The 23358-nt window shown below is 38.3% G+C and overlaps 2 protein-coding genes across 3 annotated transcripts in view; one reads left to right on the plus strand and one right to left on the minus strand.

Moving 5' to 3' along the window:
* cgnb (cingulin b) overlaps window positions 1-14581 on the plus strand; it is a 25551-nt gene extending 10970 nt beyond the window's left edge. Inside the window, exons 5-21 of one of the 2 annotated variants that reach the window (XM_084131185.1) lie at window positions 3195-3319; window positions 3439-3571; window positions 3992-4204; window positions 4482-4609; window positions 6202-6228; window positions 6728-6824; window positions 6974-7186; window positions 7952-8041; window positions 8154-8399; window positions 8816-8986; window positions 9156-9317; window positions 9523-9612; window positions 9712-9795; window positions 10066-10184; window positions 10300-10408; window positions 10535-10698; window positions 12989-14581. In XM_084131185.1, coding sequence (XP_083987311.1) covers window positions 3195-3319; window positions 3439-3571; window positions 3992-4204; window positions 4482-4609; window positions 6202-6228; window positions 6728-6824; window positions 6974-7186; window positions 7952-8041; window positions 8154-8399; window positions 8816-8986; window positions 9156-9317; window positions 9523-9612; window positions 9712-9795; window positions 10066-10184; window positions 10300-10408; window positions 10535-10698; window positions 12989-13121 — 2304 coding nt within the window. In that variant the 3' untranslated portion in view covers window positions 13122-14581. The remainder of the gene's footprint in view (window positions 1-3194; window positions 3320-3438; window positions 3572-3991; window positions 4205-4481; window positions 4610-6201; window positions 6229-6727; window positions 6825-6973; window positions 7187-7951; window positions 8042-8153; window positions 8400-8815; window positions 8987-9155; window positions 9318-9522; window positions 9613-9711; window positions 9796-10065; window positions 10185-10299; window positions 10409-10534; window positions 10699-12988) is intronic. The other variant, XM_084131186.1, reaches the window with a different exon arrangement.
* Window positions 14582-14900: 319 nt separating this feature from the next.
* On the minus strand, window positions 14901-23122 carry LOC311093393 (interferon-induced very large GTPase 1-like). The gene is made up of 4 exons (XM_084130746.1): window positions 23043-23122; window positions 21467-21742; window positions 21080-21352; window positions 14901-19858 (listed from the first exon to the last, which is right to left on the minus strand). The coding sequence occupies exons 2-4, from the start codon at window positions 21660-21662 to the stop codon at window positions 15216-15218; spliced, it is 5112 nt and encodes a 1703-aa protein (XP_083986872.1). The 5' UTR covers window positions 21663-21742; window positions 23043-23122; the 3' UTR covers window positions 14901-15215.
* Window positions 23123-23358: the final 236 nt, after the last annotated feature.

The following is a 23358-nucleotide window of genomic DNA, read 5'->3' on the forward strand; positions in this document are numbered from 1 at the left end:
TTCAGAAGTTTGGGGTCAGTAAGATGTGTTTGATGTTTTTTTGAAGAAATTAGTACTTCTACTCAAAAAGGATTCATTAAATTGACTGAAAAGTGACAGTAAAGACATTTATAATGTTACAAAAGATTTTTATTTCAACCTTTTGAACTTAAAATAACAATAAAAATGTATCACGGTTTCCACGTTAAGCAGTTTTCAACATTGATAATAATAATAACGTTTCTTGAGCAGCAAATCAGAATGATTTCTGAAGGATCATGTGACACATCATGTGACACAAATTCAGCTTTGCATCACAGGAATAAATTATCTTTTAAAAATATATTAGAATAAAAAGCAATTATTTTAAATTTTTAAATTATAATTGAGAATGTTTTCTTGTATTTTTGATCAATTAAATGCAGCCTGAGAGAGCAGAATAGACTCCGAAACATTAAAAAATCTTACCGACCCAAAGCTTTTAAACGGAAGTGTAAGATGATCCTTTTGGCTTATGTGATGCCGTTAGGTTATATAGCAGCTGCTGGGATCAAAGAGTTAGTTCACCCAAAAATTAAAATTAAATCATCATTTACTCACCCTGATGTTGTTCTAATACCATATGCCCTTCTTTCTTTTTTGGACCACAAAAGGAGAATTAAAAAAACAAATTCTGCTCGCTCTCGTCCATATAGTGGCAGTGAATAGCGATCAGTATCAAGAAAAGATGCAGTATCTCAGAATGGTCCTATGTGACAGGTGTCATTTATTTCAAGTGTTCTGGTGTATACAATAGGGTTTGGTGAAAAACAAACTAAAATTGAATGTTTTATTTAATGAAAATCCTGACCTTGGCCGTTGGTCTTCCATGCTCAGCTGTTCATGAGACTCTATTAGCGGCACAGTTCATTCCAACTCGCCCAGAATAAACACACAAGATAAATAAAAATGTGACACAAATTACATTCCATATACTTTCTTCTCTGATGTGAATGTATCTGTTGTGTTCGTCGCAACAAGAATACCAACTAAGTTCCGGTCCAGAGATATTCAACTCAGTGAAGAAGTACACAGACACTTTTTTGGGGGGATTTTAAGGCATTGTATTTCATGTCACTTTTTATTTTATCTTGATTTCTCACAACTTATGTGCGTTTTCTGTGCGAGTTGGAATGAACGTGCAGCCGTGTACAGAAGACCAAAGGTCAGGATTTTTTCTAAATAGTACATTAAATTTAGTTTTTTTTTGTTTTTTTTACCAAACCCACTTTAAATATATCACACTTGTCGCATGGGATCATTCTGTGATACTTTTGCATCTTTTTAAAAAAGTTTGATGCTGATCGCTATTCACTGCTATTATATGGACGAGCGCAAGCGGGACATTTGAAAAATTCTCTGTTTGAAAAGAAAAATGGAATAGTGCGTTAGAACAACACCAGGGTGAGTAAATGATGACTTAATTTTCATTTTTGTGTGAACTGTCCCTTTAAGAGAATTCTTTCTAATAATTATCTACATGGCTGAAATGTTTTGATTTACACTTGTGCCAGAAGTTTACTTTTAACAACATGACTTTGGGTGCGTCTCAATCAGCTCCCTAGTTCAGTAAGGGCACTGATCAGGGAGTCGGACATTTTAAGGGCTGTCTCAGTGGCAAAATCCTACCAGTGCACTGTCACAATCGCTCCCTAAAAAGTCCCATAATGCACTGTGAAAACCAGGGAGCATTGATGCTCACTATGTTCCCTTAACGGAAGTTCTGAAGTGCGAAGCATAAATCACATGAGACATAATGACACACGATAGATGTTTTAAAATACAAACCATTATTTAATTATATTTCAGCATAAACATACATCGCTAGACAGGTAATGAACATAATCTAACTAACATTTAAAATTTACTGTTGCATGTGTATGTAACAAGCAAAGTATTTATCATAATGTACTTTAACATTAAAAAAACATCAGAAAGATATCAGTTTTGCTGTTGTTCATAAATACCAGTAGTGATTTTGTTGTACAATGAGGACGCCGGAAATAGAGTCATGAGTGTCCCAGTGTGTAGTGAGCCAGGGTTCTTGCTGTCCTTACCAGTGCCTGAATTTATGAACACTATGTACTGATTCATGACTTTAGAAGCTAGGGAGCTGATTGAGACGCACCCTTTAATTGTACTTTAATGTGTTCTATTTATTCAAGAAGTAACTTTAGACCCTGCAACACAAGAGGTCAGTTCAAATGACCTCATAGTACCCATGTGTGGTCATTATAATGATGGCAACAGCAGTTGAATGGTCAGATGGGATATCCTAGAGGACTGAGTTATTTGAGGAGCAGACAGCTTGGCTACAGGCTGTGTGTGCGTGTGTTTTAAAGATGTTTCAGATCAAATTATTTGTGTTTTATGTTTCCTCATTAAGATCAGCAATGTGCTTTTGTAAGATGATTAATTTAAAACGTATCTGTATCAAGAGTCAGTCAGAATCTCCCCACAGCATTTTTGTGAGTTATTACTAACTAATGAGGTGATTGGCAGTATGAATAACTAGTGAAGTGTTGATACATTAGATAAGACAGGATATATTGATTCCTGAGGGGAAATTCAAGGCCAGGATGAATGCATAGCCCCGAGATCACACCTATCATCCTCCTTGTAGAAATGTGCATGTTTGCTTTGGGCTGCAACTTGTATGAACAAAGCTACATGTGTTCTGCTTTGTAAGTGTTGAGACCTAAAGTATACAGGTTAAGATGTGACTGTGATAAAATCACTTTCTAATCTTGTCTGTGAAAAATGATTAAATCTGTTAATTCCTGTCATAACATTCAGCCAGTAAACCCTGTAACTTTCATATACGGCACGCAAGGTACCAGGAAAGAGTTTTTAAATAGCGAAAAATCTTGTCACAGAATTTATGTCAGTAATGTTAGCCTGTTCAGCCACCTTGAACAGTAATCCCACTGGTTTAAGAATGAACTTTACAGCTTATAAAACACATTTTTGTGTGGGAAAATTACGATAAGTGCTTTGTTGAAAATGTATAATTCTGTTTTTAAACCTACTGGAATGTTTTAGTCCATAGACTTCCATTGTAAATGCATCAGTGTTTCTGTGGTAATGAGCAGCTTGCTGTGAATAGAGATATATTGGTTTTGAACCTAGGCCGCTCCATTAATTGTTGAAGCTTATTTAGATTTGGTTTTCCACAGGGTCCTCAGATCTTAGTGAATGACAGCAATATGAAGACTGAACTGGAGCAGGAATTCAAAAAGAACGCACAATTACAGCAAATACTGGACAAGACCAAGAGAGAACTGCAGGAAAACCAGGATCAGTAAGTCTCTGTGTGCCTTATTAACATCAAAACATGAAGCAAATTTCCAATAGAAAGTATAACCCTGTCAGGTATAGACTTTTGATTGGATTTGTGTGATGTGTTCTTGATGTCTTCAGAATGGTGGAGCTGCGGATGGATCGGGAGTTGGTGGAGTCTCGCTTACGGCAGCAGGAGGATCAGCTAGCTCAGCTCCAGGAGGAACTCAGACGAATGCCGGAAACCTCGCCTCAGTCTGACACAATGCAGCTAGTAAGCATGATTGTGGTGTCTAGCAGTAATGACCCTTAATCAGCCTTTTATATGCTGATTATATCCCGAGGTTAAAATAACATTGCAGCAAGATGTGTGAATTGATGTATTATTCATTGTTTAAAGTGTAAATTAATGCGAACTCCAGATAATCAAATTTAAAAAAGATACACAATGTTAGATATACAATATCCACACATACAGAATTAGACAAACGTTTGGACACACCTACTCATTCTTTATTATGATTACTGGTATTCTAAATGATTGAAAAATAAAGTAATCAAAACTATGAAATAACACAAAATCCATCCATCATCCATCCAGCCATCCGTCCATCCGTCCATCCATGCTTTGTGAATGTGGAATTGAAATCGAATTTAATTTTTGTTAATCATTCCAGTTTCCTTTTCTCTTTAGGACTTGATGACGGTGCAGGCAGATCTGTCGGAGTCTCTGATGCTGAGGCAGAAACTGGAGGACACGCTGAGACAGAGGGAGCGAGAGCTCACCGCTCTGAAAGGGGCCCTGAAGGATGAGGTGGAGTCCCATGATAAAGAGATGGAGTCCCTGAGAGAGGAGTACAGTCAAGACATGGACGCCCTGCGTCACAGCATGGAGACCGTCTCACAGGTGAACGTACACTTCAAGACAAATCCCTCCAGGGTGATGAATGCCTGTTTCTCACATTTCTAGTCCCTGCCTCAAGGGGATTAACATGGAAGAGAGATGTTTTATTGCTTGTCTTGTCTTGCATGATTAGGAGTTGTTGAACTAGGCCGGATGCATTCGGCTTTGTGATCTGTTTGGTTGTCTAAACAGTTTCATTAATCCGGATGGGTGCAAAGTATAGAACTGAAGTGTTCACTGTTACCACCTGATTTTGTGTGTCTTTTGGCCTTATTTACAGTCTCAGATGGAAATCGAGAAGGAGCGTCAGAAGGTGAACGCCTCCATCTTGGCTCTGGAGGAGGAGCTGGAGGGATACAAAGAGCAGAGCGACCGATGGAAGGAGCAGTACAGCTCTGCCAACCGAGAGTAAGCTCTGACACATCAAGCGTCAACATTTGAAGAATGTTAATATTGGTGATGCCAAAGTTTTGGTGAATCACGACAAAATGAGCGACAGGGACTATTGGTGATGCGATGTGGGTGGGTCCAACATCAAAATTTAAGAAATGTTTAAGTTAATGCAGATGCAATGTGGTTGCAGTGAAGCCCACCAATAATGACCAACAACACAGTTAAAATTTGCATATTTTAAGGGGACATAACATGTCCATAATGTTTTAAATGATTAAGGTTGTATAGTTGTGTATTATAATTTCTTGTAAGATCTTAAGGTGTCACTCCAAGGTTCAAGTCCGTATTTGTCTAAGGAGTCAAGTGATTCATCTGTAATCGTATACAAACAACCTTGTGACCAACACCCCTTTTTAACATTCAGTGTATTCTCGAGGACTTCTGTATGAAGAATGTTTGGCTAAAATTTTGTCTTCTGATCCTGTGGGCTAAAAAGTCCAGATATCATTTGCCTGACGAGTTATTTAACACATAGATCATGCTATTATCCTCACATCCAATTCACACTCGCATCACTTTTTACATATTTTTGATTAAAAAAAATATATTAAATGGATACTCCACTTTTTTTGGAAATAGGCTCATTTTACAACTCCCCCAGAGTTAAACAGTTGATTTTTTTTTTTTAATTATTTTGGAATCCATTCAGCCGATCTCCGGGTCTGGCGGTACCACTTTTAGCATAGCTTAGCATAATGAATTGAACCGGACAAGACCATTAGCATCTCTCTCAAAAAAATTAACAAAGAGTTTCGATATTTTGACTTGACTCTTCTGTAGTTACATCGTGTACTAAGACCGACGGAAAATGTAAAATTGCGATTTTCTAGGCTGATATGGCTAGGAACTATTACTCTCATTCCTGCGTAATAATCAAGAAACTTTTCTGCCGTACCATGAGTCCAGCAGGCGTAATGATATGACGCAGCGCCTGCCGCCTGATAATAGGCTACCGAGCTGGGGACTATTATCAGGCGCTGCGTCATATCATTACGCCTGCTGGACTCTGTTCATTTTTTTGAGAGAGATGCTAATGGTCTTGTCCGGTTCAATTCATTATGCTAAGCTATGCTAAAAGTGGTACACCAGACCCGGAGATCGGCTGAATGGATTCCAAAATGATAAAACTCAACTGTTTAACTCTGGGGGAGTTGTAAAATGAGCCTATTTCCAAAAAAAGTGGAGTATCCCTTTAATATATATTATATTACTAATATATACATATACATATATACATTTTGTTTGAAATCACTTCTGATCAATTTAACGCTACCTTGCTACAAAAAGTATTAATTTCTTAAATTCTTATTGACCCCACATTTTAAAATGGTAGTGTATAAAAAATTGTATTTGACCTAAACTATATATATATCACAATATTTTCCCACAGGTTTCATAGTATTTATAGTGTTTTATATGTTGTCTTAGTTTGTCTGCAGTTAATTTTTTGTGTGTTTTGTAAGTTTCATGACATGTTCATGTCAGATATGCTCATTGAATGTTCATTGTTGTCTTTCTGTTGTATGTGTTCACTCTTGGTTTGCCAGACGAGGGCAGTGCAGCGCATTTCAAAAGTGAGACAAAGTCCTGTAGGCGCACAACTGCTGACACCACAGGCAGAAATGAATCATCTAATCAAATTAACTATGATTGATGAAGTGTTTTAGTTTAAATCGGTCATCTTTCACAAGCTGTACTAGTAATACTGACACACTAAACTAGAGTCTATTAACCTGGTTTCGATTTTCAGGTTATTAAGTCTAATAAAAGTCAGCTATGATTAAAGACTAATCAAAATCCTTCAATCTCACAATCTGAGTTGGTACATCAAATCTAATCAGATAATACTTGAATTCTACTAATATGTCAAAAGTTCTTTTGGACGCTCTTGTCTTTTTTTCAATTGTCATGAATCATTTCAGTTCTGTTTGAGATTCTGAAATAATACAGATTCTTCTATATAATGTTGATTCTTCTACAGGATGAATAATTTTAGTGGCTATCTGCACTAACATTGCTGAATGTAGTATTGTTTGTTAGTGTATTTTAATTTGTGTTTGTCTCATTGGACAGGCTGATGCAGGCTCAGCAGGAGAAGAAGCAACTGGAAGAGAAGCTGCTCGCAGTTAAGAAGCAAACTGATGAAACTGATTCAAACCCTTTAATGAAGGCAAGATACACAAAGAAGTGCCACAATCTATTTTCTCTGTTCTTCAGTTCAAAAAGATTTGTTTGACACCTATCCATGCACTGTGTAGGCTGTATTTTGATGCATAGATTTGTTTTAGAGTCTGGAATAACAGTAATTTGCATCTTCAGGAGTTACAGCGGTGCCGAGATGATTTAAAGAAAGCTCTTTCAGAAGTGGAAAAACAGAAAGCAGAGGCAGCAAAAAAGGAAGAAGAGCTTAAATCGGCAACAAGAGCCAATGAGAAGCAAGAGAAGGAGCTGAAGGTAGAGATTGACAGGTTAAAAGACCAATTGAAGAAAGACAAAGAGGAACTTGCAAAAGCACTGGAGAAAACACAACAGGTAATTCTCACAGGGTGCATTAAAATCACATTTCTTGTCGGCGCCGATAGCCTCGTGGTCAGCATGCCGACATGTAGTGCCGTTACGCTCGGGCGGCCCGAGTTCGAGTCCCGGCTCATGGACCTTTCCCGATCCCGTACCCGTCTCTCTCCCACCTCACTTCCTGTCAACTCTCTACTAACCTGTCCCAATAAAAGGCAAAAACCCCACACATTTGTTTTTGCTTTAACCAGCCGGTTAATTTTGTTTGCATCGTGTTAGGAAGCTTCGCTCATTGGTCTAGAATCTTGCTCTACCTAGCTGAATTTTAAAGAGCCCCTGTTATGCTATTTTAAAGGTTTCTGATTTTGTTTTGGAGGTCTCCTACAATAGATATACATGCATCAAAGGTCAAAAAACACTTTAGTTTTCTCATAATATACAATGCACATTGCCTAATTTCTCAAAGAGTTTGAAAACGGTTTGTTTGATGATTCAGTCCCTCTAAACCCCTCCTTACTGCGAGCTTTCTCTGCTCTGATTGGTCAGATAGCTCTTTCTCAGCCCTTGGTATACAGGGTGTCATTTTTTTCCTTATCAATTTGAGCCTGAGTCTTCATCCATTTGAAGAGCATGCATGGATTTGCTTTGGGAGCGCTGAAAACAACATGTCGACAACACAAACCAAACTCTTCCAGTCTCAGCTACAACTCCACTGTTTGAGTGTCAAAGTACTTGCAAATGTAATTTTTGTTCTCTTTATCTGTTTACTTCCTGTTCCTGTAGCCATCCATGTCAGAGCAATCTCAGGATACTGGAAGCAACCTAGAACTTCAAGAGGACAATGCTCGCTTGAGAGAGAGAATTGCCCGCATGGTAAAACCTCCCTAAAAATGCCCTAAAAGTTATTAGCATTTTGCTTTAGTTCAGTATTTCTATGTACAGTTAATTGATTTTCTTTAAACTTTCTTTTCCTCCTGGTCTCCAGACGCGCCTGCAGTCCACTGTTCCTGACAGCAGCTCCTCAGATGTTCTGGAGGAGGAGAACCGGAGCCTGAGGAACCAGCTGGAGGAGTCCCGTCGCACAGTGTCTCGGATGGGTCAGGAGAAAGACGAGCTCAACAGACGGTTGGAGGAGAGGGAGAGAGAGAGGGAAGCTCTGAGACGCGGCAAGAGCGACATAGAGGAGCAGAAGAGACTGCTGGACCGATCTCTGGAGAAGATTAACAAGGAGGTGTGTGTGTGTGTTTTTTTTTTAATTTAAAAAAGGTTTGGGGTCTGTAATTTTGTGTTTTTGAAAGACGTGCTCACCAAGGCTGCGTTTATTTGATCAAAAATACAGTAAAAGCAATAATATTATGAAGTATTTTTTACGATTCGATTTGAAATCGAAATCTTTCGTAACATTACACTTGTCTTTATATATATATATATATATATGTCATTATATATGTCTTTACTGTGACTTTTGAACAATTTAATGCAATTACAATTACATATTTATTTTTTTATATTTATATATATATACCTGTATAAACTTGACAAAAAAAGAAAAAGAAATCTCACTTTCAACTGTTTCCCCATACCAATATTTTTTGCTGAGTTTATTTATTTGATGTTTTCTAATTTTCTTTCGTGCCTCTCTATCAGATGGAGAATATGATGGGAGAGTCACGTCAATCAGTGACGGTTCTTCAGTCTCAGATGGATGAATTCAGGGATCGTTCTCGTCGAGAGCTGCAGGACGCTCAGAGAGTCAGTAAAGACCGGCTGATTGAGTTACAGAGAGCGCAGGCCCTCCTCAAGACCACCCAGGAGGAGGTGAGACAGACCACCTTTCACTAGACACACAGTGTCAAAGTACAACAGTGCACAGGCTCCATTCACATCTATTGTTATTAACTCTTTGATCCGGCTCTGATTTGAACCTACAACGTTTCAGTTCAGAACCCAGATCACACCAGATGAACTTTGTTTGTATGTTTCTAAGGTGTCTCGTCTAAAGAAAGATCTGCTAGCGTGCTCAGAGGAGAGGGACAGCGCTCAGCTGGATAAAGATCTACTGAGCAGTCGTCTGAAACACCTGGAGGACGAGCTGGAGACAGAGAGAAGCTCACAGACGGACCGCAGCAGAGAGATCCGCCTGGTAGAGGTAAGTGTGTAGGTTTGGCACCTGGACTCTTGAGTGGAACAGCACCCAGTCCCTATTCTTAAAAACTCTGCAGAGGCTTCATCGAATATTCATGTGATCAAAAAGGACAGGAAATAAAAACAGGGAGATGTTTATAGGGTTGTTTCAGTGATGTACATGAATGTATGTACACGGATGTTTATAAAAGTGCGTGTTTTTGTTTTAGGACAAAGTGAAGATATTAGAGATTGAGTTAGACGAGGAGAAGTGCGGAGCGGAGCTACTGAACGAACGCATCACTCGCAGTCGGGAGCAGGTACAGTACATAAATGAAAACCAGCCTTCAACTAATGTGCGTCTATGTCGTGTTTGCAAGCACCGATATTGATTCAGAATTTTTTTTTTTTTTTTGTAGGTGGATCAGCTCCGTTCTGAACTGATGCAGGAGCGTTCAGCCCGACATGATCTTGAGATGGATAAGAGCGCACTGGAGAGACAGGTACACACAGAATCCAGATTAATTTTTTAATCTAGTGTTTCTAGATTAATTAATTATGCATTTTTCAAAATTTATTTATTTATTTGTTTGTTTAATCTATTTAGATTTCAATTACTTTGACAGTTATTAGGATTAGTTCAGCTAGATCAGAATCCATAAAAAGAAATAAATTTGTTTAACGCATGTTTAATACTCTTTTGTCACCGTTATAGTTTTATTATGTGTTTAAAGTCTTCTATTATTTGTCTATTTCCTCTCTTGGTCTCTCAGATGAAGGAGTTAAAGTCTCGTATAGCTGATATGGGCACTCAGGTTCGTCCCTCTGCTGGGGTCACGATGCTTGAACACAAGGTTCAGGAGCTGGAGGACCGTTTGCGCAGTGAAGAGAGGTACACACGCTGCATAGAGTGGAGATACTAGACAAGCACAAACACAAACACACAGTCCTGTCATCAATCACCACCTAACTGGGAATTAATAAATCCCTGCTTTTTGTGCATTTAGAGAGAAAAACACCATTCTAGCTGCTCAGAGGAGATTGGACAGGAAACTTAAGGACGTGACGGCCACCCTGGACCAGGAGCGAAATCAGCACGCTGAACAGAGAGACCAGGCAAGCACACACACATGTAGCTTTCATATACTTTAGGAAATCATTTCTGTAAATGAGGTGTAGATGTAGCTAGACCAGCGGAGGAGTGTGTGCATCTAAAGAGCTGCTGTGTGTTTGTGTCTCTAGCTGTCTCTGCGCGTGAAGGCTCTGAAGCGTCAGGTGGACGAGAGCGAGGAGGAGGTGGAGCGTCTGGAGGGCGTCAGACGGAAGGTTCTGCGTGATCTTCAGGAGCAGCGGGAGCTGCAGGAGGCGCAGCAGGCTAAAGTCAACGCACTGGAGAACGAGCTCAAGTGAGTGTCCGTCAGATACGTATATGTATACATATACATATACATATACATATACATATACATGTATAAATATACATATATGCTTATATAAATATACACACACATATACAGTGAGGAAAATAAGTATTTGAACACCCTGCTATTTTGCAAGTTCTCCCACTTGGAAATCATGGAGGGGTCTGAAATTGTCATCATAGGTGCATGTCCACTGTGAGAGACATAATCTAAAAAAAAAAATCCAGAAATCACAATATATGATTTTTTTTTAACTATTTATTTGTATGATACAGCTGCAAATAAGTATTTGAACACCTGCCTATCAGCTAGAATTCTGACCCTCAAAGACCTGTTAGTCTGCCTTTAAAATGTCCACCTCCACTCCATTTATTATCCTAAATTAGATGCACCTGTTTGAGGTCGTTAGCTGCATAAAGACACCTGTCCACCCCATACAATCAGAAAGAATCCAACTACTAACATGGCCAAGACCAAAGAGCTGTCCAAAGACACTAGAGACAAAATTGTACACCTCCACAAGGCTGGAAAGGGCTACGGGGAAATTGCCAAGCAGCTTGGTGAAAAAAGGTCCACTGTTGGAGCAATCATTAGAAAATGGAAGAAGCTAAACATGACTGTCAATCTCCCTCGGACTGGGGCTCCATGCAAGATCTCACCTCGTGGGGTCTCAATGATCCTAAGAAAGGTGAGAAATCAGCCCAGAACTACACGGGAGGAGCTGGTCAATGACCTGAAAAGAGCTGGGACCACCGTTTCCAAGGTTACTGTTGGTAATACACTAAGACGTCATGGTTTGAAATCATGCATGGCACGGAAGGTTCCCCTGCTTAAACCAGCACATGTCAAGGCCCGTCTTAAGTTTGCCAATGACCATTTGGATGATCCAGAGGAGTCATGGGAGAAAGTCATGTGGTCAGATGAGACCAAAATAGAACTTTTTGGTCATAATTCCACTAAACGTGTTTGAAGGAAGAAGAATGATGAGTACCATCCCTACTGTGAAGCATGGGGGTGGTAGCATCATGCTTTGGGGGTGTTTTTCTGCACATGGGACAGGGCGACTGCACTGTATTAAGGAGAGGATGACCGGGGCCATGTATTGCGAGATTTTGGAAGAACAACCTCCTTCTCTCAGTTAGAGCATTGAAGATGGGTCGAGGCTGGGTCTTCCAACATGACAATGACCCGAAGCACACAGCCAGGATAACCAAGGAGTGGCTCTGTAAGAATCAAGGTTCTGGCGTGGCCTAGCCAGTCTCCACACCTAAACCCAATAGAGAATCTTTGGAGGGAGCTCAAACTCCGTGTTTCTCAGCGACAGCCCAGAAACCTGACTGATCTAGAGAAGATCTGTGTGGAGGAGTGGGCCAAAATCCCTCCTGCAGTGTGTGCAAACCTGGTGAAAAACTACAGGAAACGTTTGACCTCTGTAATTGCAAACAAAGGCTACTGTACCAAATATTAACATTGATTTTCTCAGGTGTTCAAATACTTATTTGCAGCTGTATCATACAAATAAATAGTTAAAAAATCATATATTGTGATTTCTGGATTTTTTTTTTTAGATTATGTCTCTCACAGTGGACATGCACCTACGATGACAATTTCAGACCCCTCCATGATTTCTAAGTGGGAGAACTTGCAAAATAGCAGGGTGTTCAAATACTTATTTTCCTCACTGTACATACATGTGTATATGTATGTATGTTTATGTGTGCCTATGTATATAAAATAATACAAGCATGATGGCCTTGAACAGATAAACGTAAACCTAGCACTAAATATAGATATATTTCTTTAAATAAAATGTATTTAAACATTGTGAAAAAAATTTACATGTAATTTATTAGTTAGTTAAAATGTCCTTTTATTAGTTATTTATGACTTTATAATTTCTTAGTTTTAATTTATACAATTATGTATCCATTTTAATTGTATATAATTTATTTTAGTTGAAACAAAGTGACAAAAAGCAGCTCAACAACATTTCTGATGTAAAATGTCTTGCAGGGGCTCAAAATGTCTTGAAAACATCTGAGCTACTGCCACACTACTTAAAAATGTAGTAGTGTCAGCAGTCAGTAGTTTCGTTACTTTTAGGTTACATCCCACCATTGATATCATATGAACTCAGGCCCCAATTTGTTTAGTGGCCATTTTTACTGGTTATTTATACTAACATTCTCACCACTAGATGGTGCGCTCACAATGATGGTCTATGGCAGATGTTGGTCTCTCTGGTGTCTAAAGTGTGTGTGTGTGTGTTTGTTAGGAGGAAGGTTCAGCAATCACGGCGTCCAACTCTGGCAAGCACCTTGAGTTCTGAGGAAGAGGACAGTTACTCTGACTCGAAAAACATCACATCTATTCTCACTGAAACGCCACTTCAGACAACCAACTGTTAAAGACTGAGCGAGAGGGGGGAAATATCTTTTGCACACGCTTGATTTGTGTTTTCTTGTACATGTACAAATAACAAAGAAACATGAAATATTGAAACATGAAGGATACAAATGATATGAATTCAACAGTCTGAAAAAGCTGTTGTTGACGGCTAGCCTTTTCAACAGGAAGTGATGTCAGGTGTCTTTGATAGGGGTTGATGGGTTAGAGGGGTTTGAGGGCCTAATAAAGCAGTTAATGTGAAGATTTGTCAACCAAAAGCTCCTTTAGTATTGTTCTTGCTGAAACTGGTTAATTCTGAAGGAAATTCGTTTTTTGTTCTTGCTTCTGTGTTCATGAGTGTCATGTTTTGTGACACACAGTACATTTTGTTTCTATATTTTATTTTGATAAAATTTGGTTTGGATTAAGGATTTTAACATTCCTAATCATATTACCAAAATTCCAAATGGTAATGGAAAAAGTATCAATGAAGAATTTTTATTTATATGTGATGGATACTTAAGCTCAAAATTATTTTGAATCCTCAAAATGACAAGATGAAATTTCAGATGAAACTGTCGTAAGTGTTCGCCCTATTATCTTTAATGTTATGCACTTGTATGAATAATAATGAAGGCTATTTAGAAAGCTTTTTTTTTTTTTGCTTTCAAGCAAGTTTTAATTTCAGAACTAAACTTGCAATATGAATGACACCTTTTGTGCCAAGACAGAAAAAGGAAAACATCTTTTGATGTAATGGCTTCAAATAAATATAAATATATACATACATACATACATACATGTATGCATTGCCTTCAATTTTTATACATTTAGACAGCTAATAAAACTTGAGCTACTTTTTTGTCATTTTTCCAGAGACATTTATGTTCTACTGTATATTCAGATTTACAAGTATGAATTTACCTGTCAGATAACAAGTGATTTTCTGCTCTTAAAGACTTGATTTGGAACACAATTTCATATTACACTGTACAATATATATGTATATACTGTCCTGTTTAAAGTTTATTCTTCCACTACACAGTAAAAGTTTTAAAGTACTTGAACTTTTGTCATGTTACTTTGGGATGTTACTTCTCTCTCTCTCTCTCTCTCTCTCTCTCTCTCTCTCTCTCTCTCTCTCTCTCTCTCTCTCTCTCTCTGTGTTACTGAATTGAATTCTAAATTCTCTTGTTATCCTGTATCTCTCCTTTATGTCAGTTATTTCTCAGATTTAGTCAGTGTCCTCCTGTCGATACCATTCAGCATTTTCTTCTTTTTTTTTTACCATAAACGGCAAACATTTTTATTCATAAGTGTAAGGTTGTGCTTAAAATATAGGTTTAGCCTTTAAGTGAACCATTTTTGTTGTTGTTTTGGATTAAATTTTTTGGTAACTTTTTGACCATAAATGCTTTGAAATTTTTAATATGAGTGCAGTTTTAGTACAACTCAATAAATCATAAACTGTGTGTACATGCATATGGATAAGTGTTTTATATTATGAAACGCATAAGACCAAACGCATAAGACGCATAAGACCAATGAAGATCAATAGCTTTATTTTTCTAACTATATTTCTATAATTATATACAGTAAATGTTTAAAAAAAATCATTATTCATGTTTTTTTACATTAAGTACACACATTAGAATGGCAAATGTAAAATCATAAAACATTTCAAACATTACATTGACACTGTACACAGTGTAAGAGATTTTCTAGAGTCAGTGTGTTTACAGTGCAGTGAGAAATCTTTCAGCTACTCCAAAGACAAACTGTTAACCATGAGACAAAAGGTCATTAATTTTGTTTCATCCGAACATTGATTGATAGTAATATAAAATAAAAATAAAAATGTTTTTCTTTGTTATCCAATATTGTGCTTAAATACTTAAGAAGATGGAAATGCACAAAAAAATATTGATTTTATAATTCCTGATTCCAAGGCAGATTTCTTCATTGATTGTTATTCAGGAAAGCAAAAGGAAAATTGCTGTACAATATTTTAAATCCCCATAAGCCAGGGTCACATTCTATGCTCACAGACTCAAGGTCTGGTCAGTGATTTCAGTAGGCTACTTGTGATTAACCATCGTCATTATTTTTGTGAATTAAAATAAGAATGTATCATCCAAGCATTTATTTGCCTGATGTACAGTGATGGTATACCAATCACGAGGTATGTCTGCCGGTTTTAAATTGTATCTCTTAGCAAATTTTGTGTTGTACTTAGCAAAGATGTACTTCCAGAAGTCAGTGGCCTCAATACTAGTGTCAGGCTGTATCCTCCAGTCTGGAAAGATTTGTCTGTATTCTTTATTGGGATGCCACTTTTGTCCTGTTTCTTTACAGCGGAAACTCAATTCACTAGCAACAACAGATGAGCATATGTCAGGGACTAATTTCTCTGTATGAGCCCAACTGTATTTATCAATGCCTTGTGGCCGATGAACTGAAGCAAAATGCTCAGTATGTTCTTTTCCTCCAGCTTCGCAAGGTGCACTGCAGAATGGACACTTTTTCCCGCAGCCAAACACTCTGCTGAAGAGCACCTCTTGAGGTCTGTTTACTGAGAGTCTGGTTAGCTTGACCTTTATATCCTTTACACTACGTAGCTGATCTTCTAAAGTCTTATACATTTTGTCTATTGAAGATTTAAGGCAATCTGCAAACTCAGCAGGGTCCGAGTTGTTTAAAGCCAGAGTAGCACTGAGAGTGTCAATTGGTATGACCAACTCTTTATCGAGACATTTGAAGACATTGGTCACAAAATTGCAGCTGTTGTTTGTCATGCTTTTTGCACTTTCAATTGCTGTTATGAGTTGGCTGACAATTGCGTTTAAATGTTTCATCTCTAACTTGAGAAAAGCGTCTTCCTTTGAAAAATGTTCAATGATCTTCTCTGAAATCCACTCGGTTACAAACTTCTCATAATTTAGCACATACTCCAAAATATTTTCGAAGTCATTATCTTGAAGCAGTTGTTTTAAAAGTGAACACTGGAAAAATGTTCGTGTGCTAAAAGCAACGCCTCTTTCGCCTGTCAACATTTCATCCACGATGTCAGGTCCGAGACGTTTCTGGATGTAGTCCATCACGGCAGGGGCGAAGCATTGCTGGGCACACATCTCGGCCTTGTTCTGACACTGGTCTCGCTGGTAGTAGAGGTCTTTAAAGTCAGCTAACCATTGCTCTTTGCACCTTTCAAGAGATGTCAAAGGGTCAGTTCTCTGTATGTAGTCGTCATGCATTTTCTGGAAAGCTCTTGCAGCAATCCCGCAAATGTGGATCTTGAGAGATGCTTCAATTTCAGGGCTGATCTCTACATCCTTGCAGTCTTCCAATTTCTTGTCAATGAAGCACAACAGTTCTTGTATGTCAGCACTATAGTCTAATTTTGCACTTGTTTTAGACGAAATAAATACTTTGCTCTCATTTATTATTCTGTCGCATGACATTTGTATGAATTTGTGTTTTTTATTCCTCTGCATAGGTAGAAGGGAATTCTTGAGTTTTTTAAATATATTGGTTTTTACAGTCATTGCATAAAAAGGTCCAGTGCCACACTTATCTAGACTGGTGACATTTAACAGCATCTCACGTACGGCTCCACCTTTTGTTTCCATGTTACTGTGAAGGAATCTGTATGTTTCCTTCTCTAAATCACATCTTGGTAGTGCTGTAAGGGAAAACTGCTTCACAATGTCATCCCACATTTTTTTAAATTCCTCATTTAGTTCAATATCAGAGAGGTTGTGTTTTGTATTCCTGCAGGCACTGATCAAGTTGAGCACTTTTTCTTTCATGGTATCCCTTTGATTTTGTCTTATAGCCTCCACCTTTTCAATTCCCTTCTGTATCAATACAACATTCTCCAGTTTGTTTCGTAGATCTGTCTCAGTCTCCCTTCGAAGGCCTTTTGCACTATTTAAAAAGTCCTCCTTGTAATTTTCGACAAGGTGAACATTTTCATCCTCGCTTTCAAAGTATTGCTCAATTTTACCTGAAAGGCTTTTCTCCTCTTTGTCAAGCTCTTTACTAGCTTCATCTTTTAAATCAGCCACTACTCTGTCAACGTTAAATGCATTTCTTGTCCGCACTGACATTACACTCATGTTAGTGATTTTGGTTTCAGATTTTGTGTACCAGCCAATCATGTGCTTCTTGAAGGCCCATTCCCAAGTGTTAAACTCAACACAAAGTTTGGAGTAGGCTTCAGCGACAAGACTGTTTCGAAAACTGAAAATAAAGTTTTCAAACTGGACAGCCTTCCAGAGACTTCGTATCCATTCTTCAAATTCCATCAAATTCTGTGCTGGGACTTTTGTCACCTTAAAAATGTTAAGTATCCCATCCTTCAACTTGCTCACCTCCTCACTATAACTAGTGCTAACAGGCGCCATTGGTGGAACTCCAAGCCACAATCCAGGGATGTACCAGTTGTTTCCATCAATGTTATACTCTAGAATGTCTGTAAATTTCTTGTTGTTGCCAAGTTTCTCCATTCTAGCAGCCGCTTCTGTCATTTCATCTAGCTGTTTCAAAAGAATCTTTCTCTCTCTCAAGGTCTTTTCATACACAGCGACATCTGCAGTATTTTGATGCACAAAATGACAACAGGGCCTTTTCCCCACCTCTTTCATGCGGAGAAAGGCATGGACAACAATTTGCAAAGTGTCTTTCATTTCTGTGGCATTTTCCATGGCAATGTTGACAATAGTAACATCGCTAAGCCCAACAACCACAGTTGCAAGTTCGTTATCGTGCTCGTAACTATTTGCTAGTTTTGCCAACTCCGGAGATTTTAATCCCTCGGTGTCAATCACAAGGATATAGTCACATTGGAGCTCTGCTCGGAATTCCTCAGATATGCCTATTAGAAGCATGAAGGCGCCTCTTGTGCATCTTCCACTGCTAACAGCAAACTGAATTCCAAACATTGTGTTGAGGAGAGTAGACTTACCAGTGCTTTGGACTCCTAAAACTGTTACAACTCGTATCCTGTTGTGAGGTGTTGTCAGTTTGTTAAGTGCCGTAAGCACATCTCTAATCCACGTCAGTGGAATGTTTGATGCGTCTCCGTCAATAAGTTCTACAGGGAACCCAGTCAGCATCAACTGAGCACATATTTCTGGCAACTTCTTCAGGGCAGGGTACATCTTGTTTTTTGGGGAGTGTGTTGATTCATAGAGTTGACTCAACTCTCTCATGAAGTGTTGAACTCCTAAAGAGCTACCGGCCATCTCTTTTTCTAGATCTCTAAGATGTTCTTTTTCTTCTTTGGGATTATTACACGCTTCCCTATACTGCTCATCAAGCCTTAACTGGTGCTTTCTTGCTAGATGATCTAAATTTATTTTCATCCATTTGAGAAAATATAACTGCTCAAGTGGGGAGCAGCTCAGGCCAGAGATGAATTGATACATTGTTTCTCTCATGTCGTTGCTTCCTTGTTGCTTTCGTAGTTTCTGGATTTGACTTTTAAGTTCACTCTTGTAGTGCTCAATATTTTGATTCTTTGCCTTGAGTCGACACATCTCTTTTTCCAGTTTGGATAACTCCTTCCATAGTTTGTCTTGCAATGACAGTTCCTTCATTTTGAATTCTGGTATATTTGTGATGTCTTGTGTGATTAGGTCTGCCCTTTTCTTTGCATTTTGACAAATGGTATTGTTTTCATCGACAAGAATCCCTAGATCTGGTGCCATCTCCGACATCTTTTCAATACTCATTTTAGTAGAATCTGCAAGTATATCAACAACAGCCTTCTGTAGAGTATCAACAAACTTAAAATCATTCATGCTTCTATCCCTAAGGATTTTGGAGTATGGTTTGAACTTTGTTGTCAAATCGTCTCCTGACGTTGAACTGTCTGTGGTGCAAACCAGAACCAATTTCGTACTAATTTTCAGAGACTCCAGAAATGTCCGATTTGAGTCCAAATCATCACAGAACAGAAAAACTGCAGAGGATGTTTGGCTCAAGAAGTCGAATTGGGCCTTAAAGGCAGAAATATCCCCACGGAGATTTGCTACGGCTACTGGCTCTTTGAATTTGTCAATAGTTTTCTTTCCCCCAGGGAGATACCAGCTCATTTCAACAAGCCCATTGGACATCTTTCTTGGAATGTTCCCATTTTCCAGTTCCTTGTGGAAAAAAGTGTCATGATGATGCTGATTGTTGCTGAGGAGTTTGTTCAAAAACTCAGATTTGGACACACTGCTTTTTCCAAGTCTGACGAAAGAGACCAACGGCAAATGAGTTAGTACGATGCTGTTTTCCTTCAAACTGTCCTCTTCCAACGAATAAGATCTAAACTGCTTTGTTATGTCCCTCAAGGCCCAAAGCATCAACGTGCACTCCTTTGTGTCACAGTTTGGCAGCAGCAAAGGCACAGAGAACTGACACATTGACATTTTTAGAGCCATTTCTTGCTGGAGGAAAGGATCAGCACAGTGGAACAGAGCTGTGATCAAATCTAGTGGATTGATTCCTTTCTGATCTTCATAGACACCAGAATTACCAGAATTAGTTACAATTTCAGAGTTACAATTTGAAGCACATTTTATAATTCTGGCTGATGAATTGACCATCATGAGCTTTCTGATGAAAAGCCACGGCAAAGATCTAAGACTATGTGCAGTTTGGACCTCATCAGACGGTTTCCTCAATTCCAACACAGACTGTAAAGTCAGTTTATTCTTCAAGTGGTTTTGTAGTCCCAGTTCTCTTAAAACAGATTCCATATTTATGTCTGAAATGCAAGATTATTCAGTTCATATATCTGTTTCAAATCATTGTAAGTAATGCTTGTGTGAAATGCTTCATTCTCTGCTGAAAAGACCAGCAAATACTGTATATTTTGGATGCTGGTGCCACAAACAAGCTTCAGAACTAGCTTTCCTTTTACATTCACACTCCTTTGAACAATTTGAACTGCATTAAGGATATTAATCTGATCAGTTTATGTATTTCTTGGGGATTGAACACATGACCTTGATGTAATTAGCATCATGCTATACTTTTTGAGCTAGCACCAAACCAGTACTAACCTAAACCAACCCAGAGCCCGTCTACGGAGAGCCTCGGCACTTCCTATTAAGTCCTATTGTACCAAATTGTGGTTGTAGTTCCACCAGAGTTCCACTGGAGGCAATCGCCCATGAGTGCAAAATGAATGGGAGTCTATGGGGCTAGACGGCTAAATTTGTCTCTTTCACCCGATTGCCGTTGAGAAATCTCAGATTTGATTGTAGGTGGGTTATAGGTCGAAAGTTGAATGAACGAGTACTTATGTCCTTTCGATTTCTTACAGGTTGAGTTGTTGTTACCCATGACACGCTAGCATTCTGCTAATGAACGCTAACTGGTCAGTGAAGGACTGATTACGACCAGAGATACCGCTTGATGGCATCGTGTCATCCGAAGCGGGACCAGAAACAAACAAAACAAAAACAAGTCTAGCACGTGTATTTACCTGTGTCAGCTGTGTTGTCGATGCCTCGAGAGAAAAGAAAGTGCAGAGCGCGAAAGCACCAAAGTGACTGAAGGATTGCCGTAAAGCAGTATCTCTGGTCGTACGATGTGTATGACGTCATTGACACTTTAAAAGACTTTTTAAAACAAATAAGTGACTCTAAAAAATCTAACACCCAGCAATGTGTAATTTCTTTGCATCTCCTTTCGAATACAACATTCAAATTACTAGACAAAAAATTATATCCTGAGAAAAGTGGATTTTGTTGGGTATAGCGCCATAGACCTCCATTCATTCTGCACCCGCCTGCGATCGCCCCCGCATGGACAGAGACGTGTTACTGCAGCCAGTCCAGAAACCGGAAGTAACCAGAGAGTGCCAATTCTCTTCCTATTAAACATTCTCTGACCAACCTAGATCAGTATGAATGTTCATGCTGGTCCTTTCAGCAGGGTCATATTGGTCTTATTATTTGATTAGGACAAAACAGTAACTCACTTGTGCGATGTGTGATTGTAACCGGAGCACTCTCAATTTTTGTGCCATTTATCTCAACTACAGTGCAGACAGAGAAGGAATATTCAGTTCCTGGTTTTAAACTCAATAGATGAACCTCTGCCTCATCTGTAAAAGATTCCATTGCATTGGCTTCGCTTCTCAATATCACCCTGAATCTGTGAGGGATCTTGTCATCAATGATCGGATCAATCCATTTCAGAAAAACTGAAGTTGCATCATTTTTGATCTGTATGTTTTCAGGTGGGAGTGGCTCTGTACAAGATTATAAAACATCATTTTGTGCATAGCAATTCCATTTGCACATTGGCTAAATATTATGAAAATGCATTGGCTGTAAATGAGCAGGCTCCTAAAGCAGTCACTTACTTGTGTGGATGATTAAAACGGCTGGTTCACTCTGTTTTCCATTGTTCAGTATTGTGTTAATTGTAGCTTTGTATTCAGTAGCAGGAAGAAGATCTTCCATTAAATTTGTATTTTCATTTGATTTCACAGTCACTGATTCTGTTTTCTCTTCATTTTTATACATAATCACTTGAAATTTGTAGAGACTGGGATCCATTTTTTGTGGTGGCGTCCAATTTAGTTTTACAGTTGTTGCATCCTCTGACACATATTGAAAATTCTCAGGTGCTGGTATTGCTTTGGGGAAAACAACAACACATGAGTAAACACAAATAATAAATAATGCCACCCACCTTTGAGACTTTTTGTGTAAGTTACATTGTTACATCAGTAGTTGCCGTCAAATCTTTATGAGTGAGTCAATGAATCATTCACTCAACTGATTTATTCAAAGACATTGATTCATTAAAGCTCCTTTGCTGAGCACCTGAGCATTAATAATCAGTAATTAATCTTTTAATAATTTCATGCATTTTTCAGAACAACGGCACTTTTGCTTTTCCGATGTTGCTTAAATGGAGTATAATATATCAATGAGGAGTGTTTTCAAATTTAAGTAGTCACCATAGATAAGATAGCTACTGCTACTAATGAAATTAAAGTGTAAAGAGTTATAAATTAAGGAGAAATAAACATTTTCATCTTGTTTTTTTAACAGAGTTAGTAAAGCATGATATTGTGAGAGATTTATGAGTGAGAGGGATGTGTTTAGGGGTGGGGTCAGGTAAGGGGCATCATTTTCATTGCATGATTTAGAAACACCCACCAGTATGAAGGCAAATTTAGTAACGCCCACTTTTGTTCTGCAGAGACCTCAATCTCATGCAAGTGACATTGTCCTGCCTTTGCTATTTATTTTGATTAAAGATTATGAGAGCACATGCATTTTAAAAAATAACCATGTGCATGGATAAATCATTTATAATAAATACTGCCCATTTTGATTTCATAGTGACATTAATCAATGTAATTTCTTCTTGCAACAACTTCTCTTCTCGCATGTGATCACAGCAATAGCAAACCACAACCATCCAATGACCCAATCAGTGCCGATGGACAAAATCAAGGCCCACCTACAGTTTTTCTTCTTCAAGAAGCCACTTCACAATATGGAAGAAAAGACTATCACAACTTCTGTTTCATGTTGACTTTAAGACATTTTCCAGATTAACAATGGGTAATTTCAGTCTTGATTTCATGAGGTCAGTGAACCATAATCTTTAAAATGTTATAATCCTTTCCCAAAGACTATTGAATGTGCTTCAAATACACATCTAGGCCTAGCTGGTTTCACAGACTGGGCTTAGATTAAGCCAGTATTAGACCTTAGTTCAATTAGGACATTTATAGCTTTTATAAACATGCAATGGCACTTACATGTTTGAAGAATTAATTTCCTTAAATCAACTTTAAATGTTATTTATTTTAACTAACCTTATAATTAGTAACAAAATGCATCATGTAGCTTTTATAATTTAAAAGTACTTCATCATAATATAATTTACATGACAAATGTAAGCAGTTTGCTATAGTTTACCTGTACACACAGATGCAGAGAAACTCTTCTTTTCCTCAACCGCCACTACTGTGATGTTATAACTTGTGCCAGGTGAAAGCTGTTTTATCTCAAAACTGTTTTCATATGTTGTTTTAGTATAATCTTTTTCTTCATTCTTCCATTCGATTTGGAATTTTTGTTGTGCATTCGCAGCCACATCTGGATCTCCCCACTCGAAGCGCACTGAGTGCGGGCCTACATCAGTGAATCTAATGTGACCTGAGGGAGAGGGAATATTTGGAAAATAATTTAAGGATCAATGCTTTTGTTAAAGATGAAGTGTATAATTTCTCTG

Source organism: Abramis brama (genome assembly GCF_963993115.1).
Source record: "Abramis brama genome assembly, chromosome: 12".
Taxonomy (NCBI): domain Eukaryota; kingdom Metazoa; phylum Chordata; class Actinopteri; order Cypriniformes; family Leuciscidae; genus Abramis; species Abramis brama.

Bases quoted from the DNA above. Each gene is read 5' to 3' on its own strand.
- LOC311093393 (XM_084130746.1), bottom strand. From the start codon at position 21,662: ATGGATCCCAGTCTCTACAAATTTCAAGTGATTATGTATAAAAATGAA. The intron at 21,353-21,466 runs GTAAGTGACTGC...AATCTTGTACAG, and splicing joins CGTTTTAATCATCCACACAA to AGCCACTCCCACCTGAAAAC. The intron at 19,859-21,079 runs GTGAGTTACTGT...CTTGCATTTCAG, and splicing joins TACAATCACACATCGCACAA to ACATAAATATGGAATCTGTT.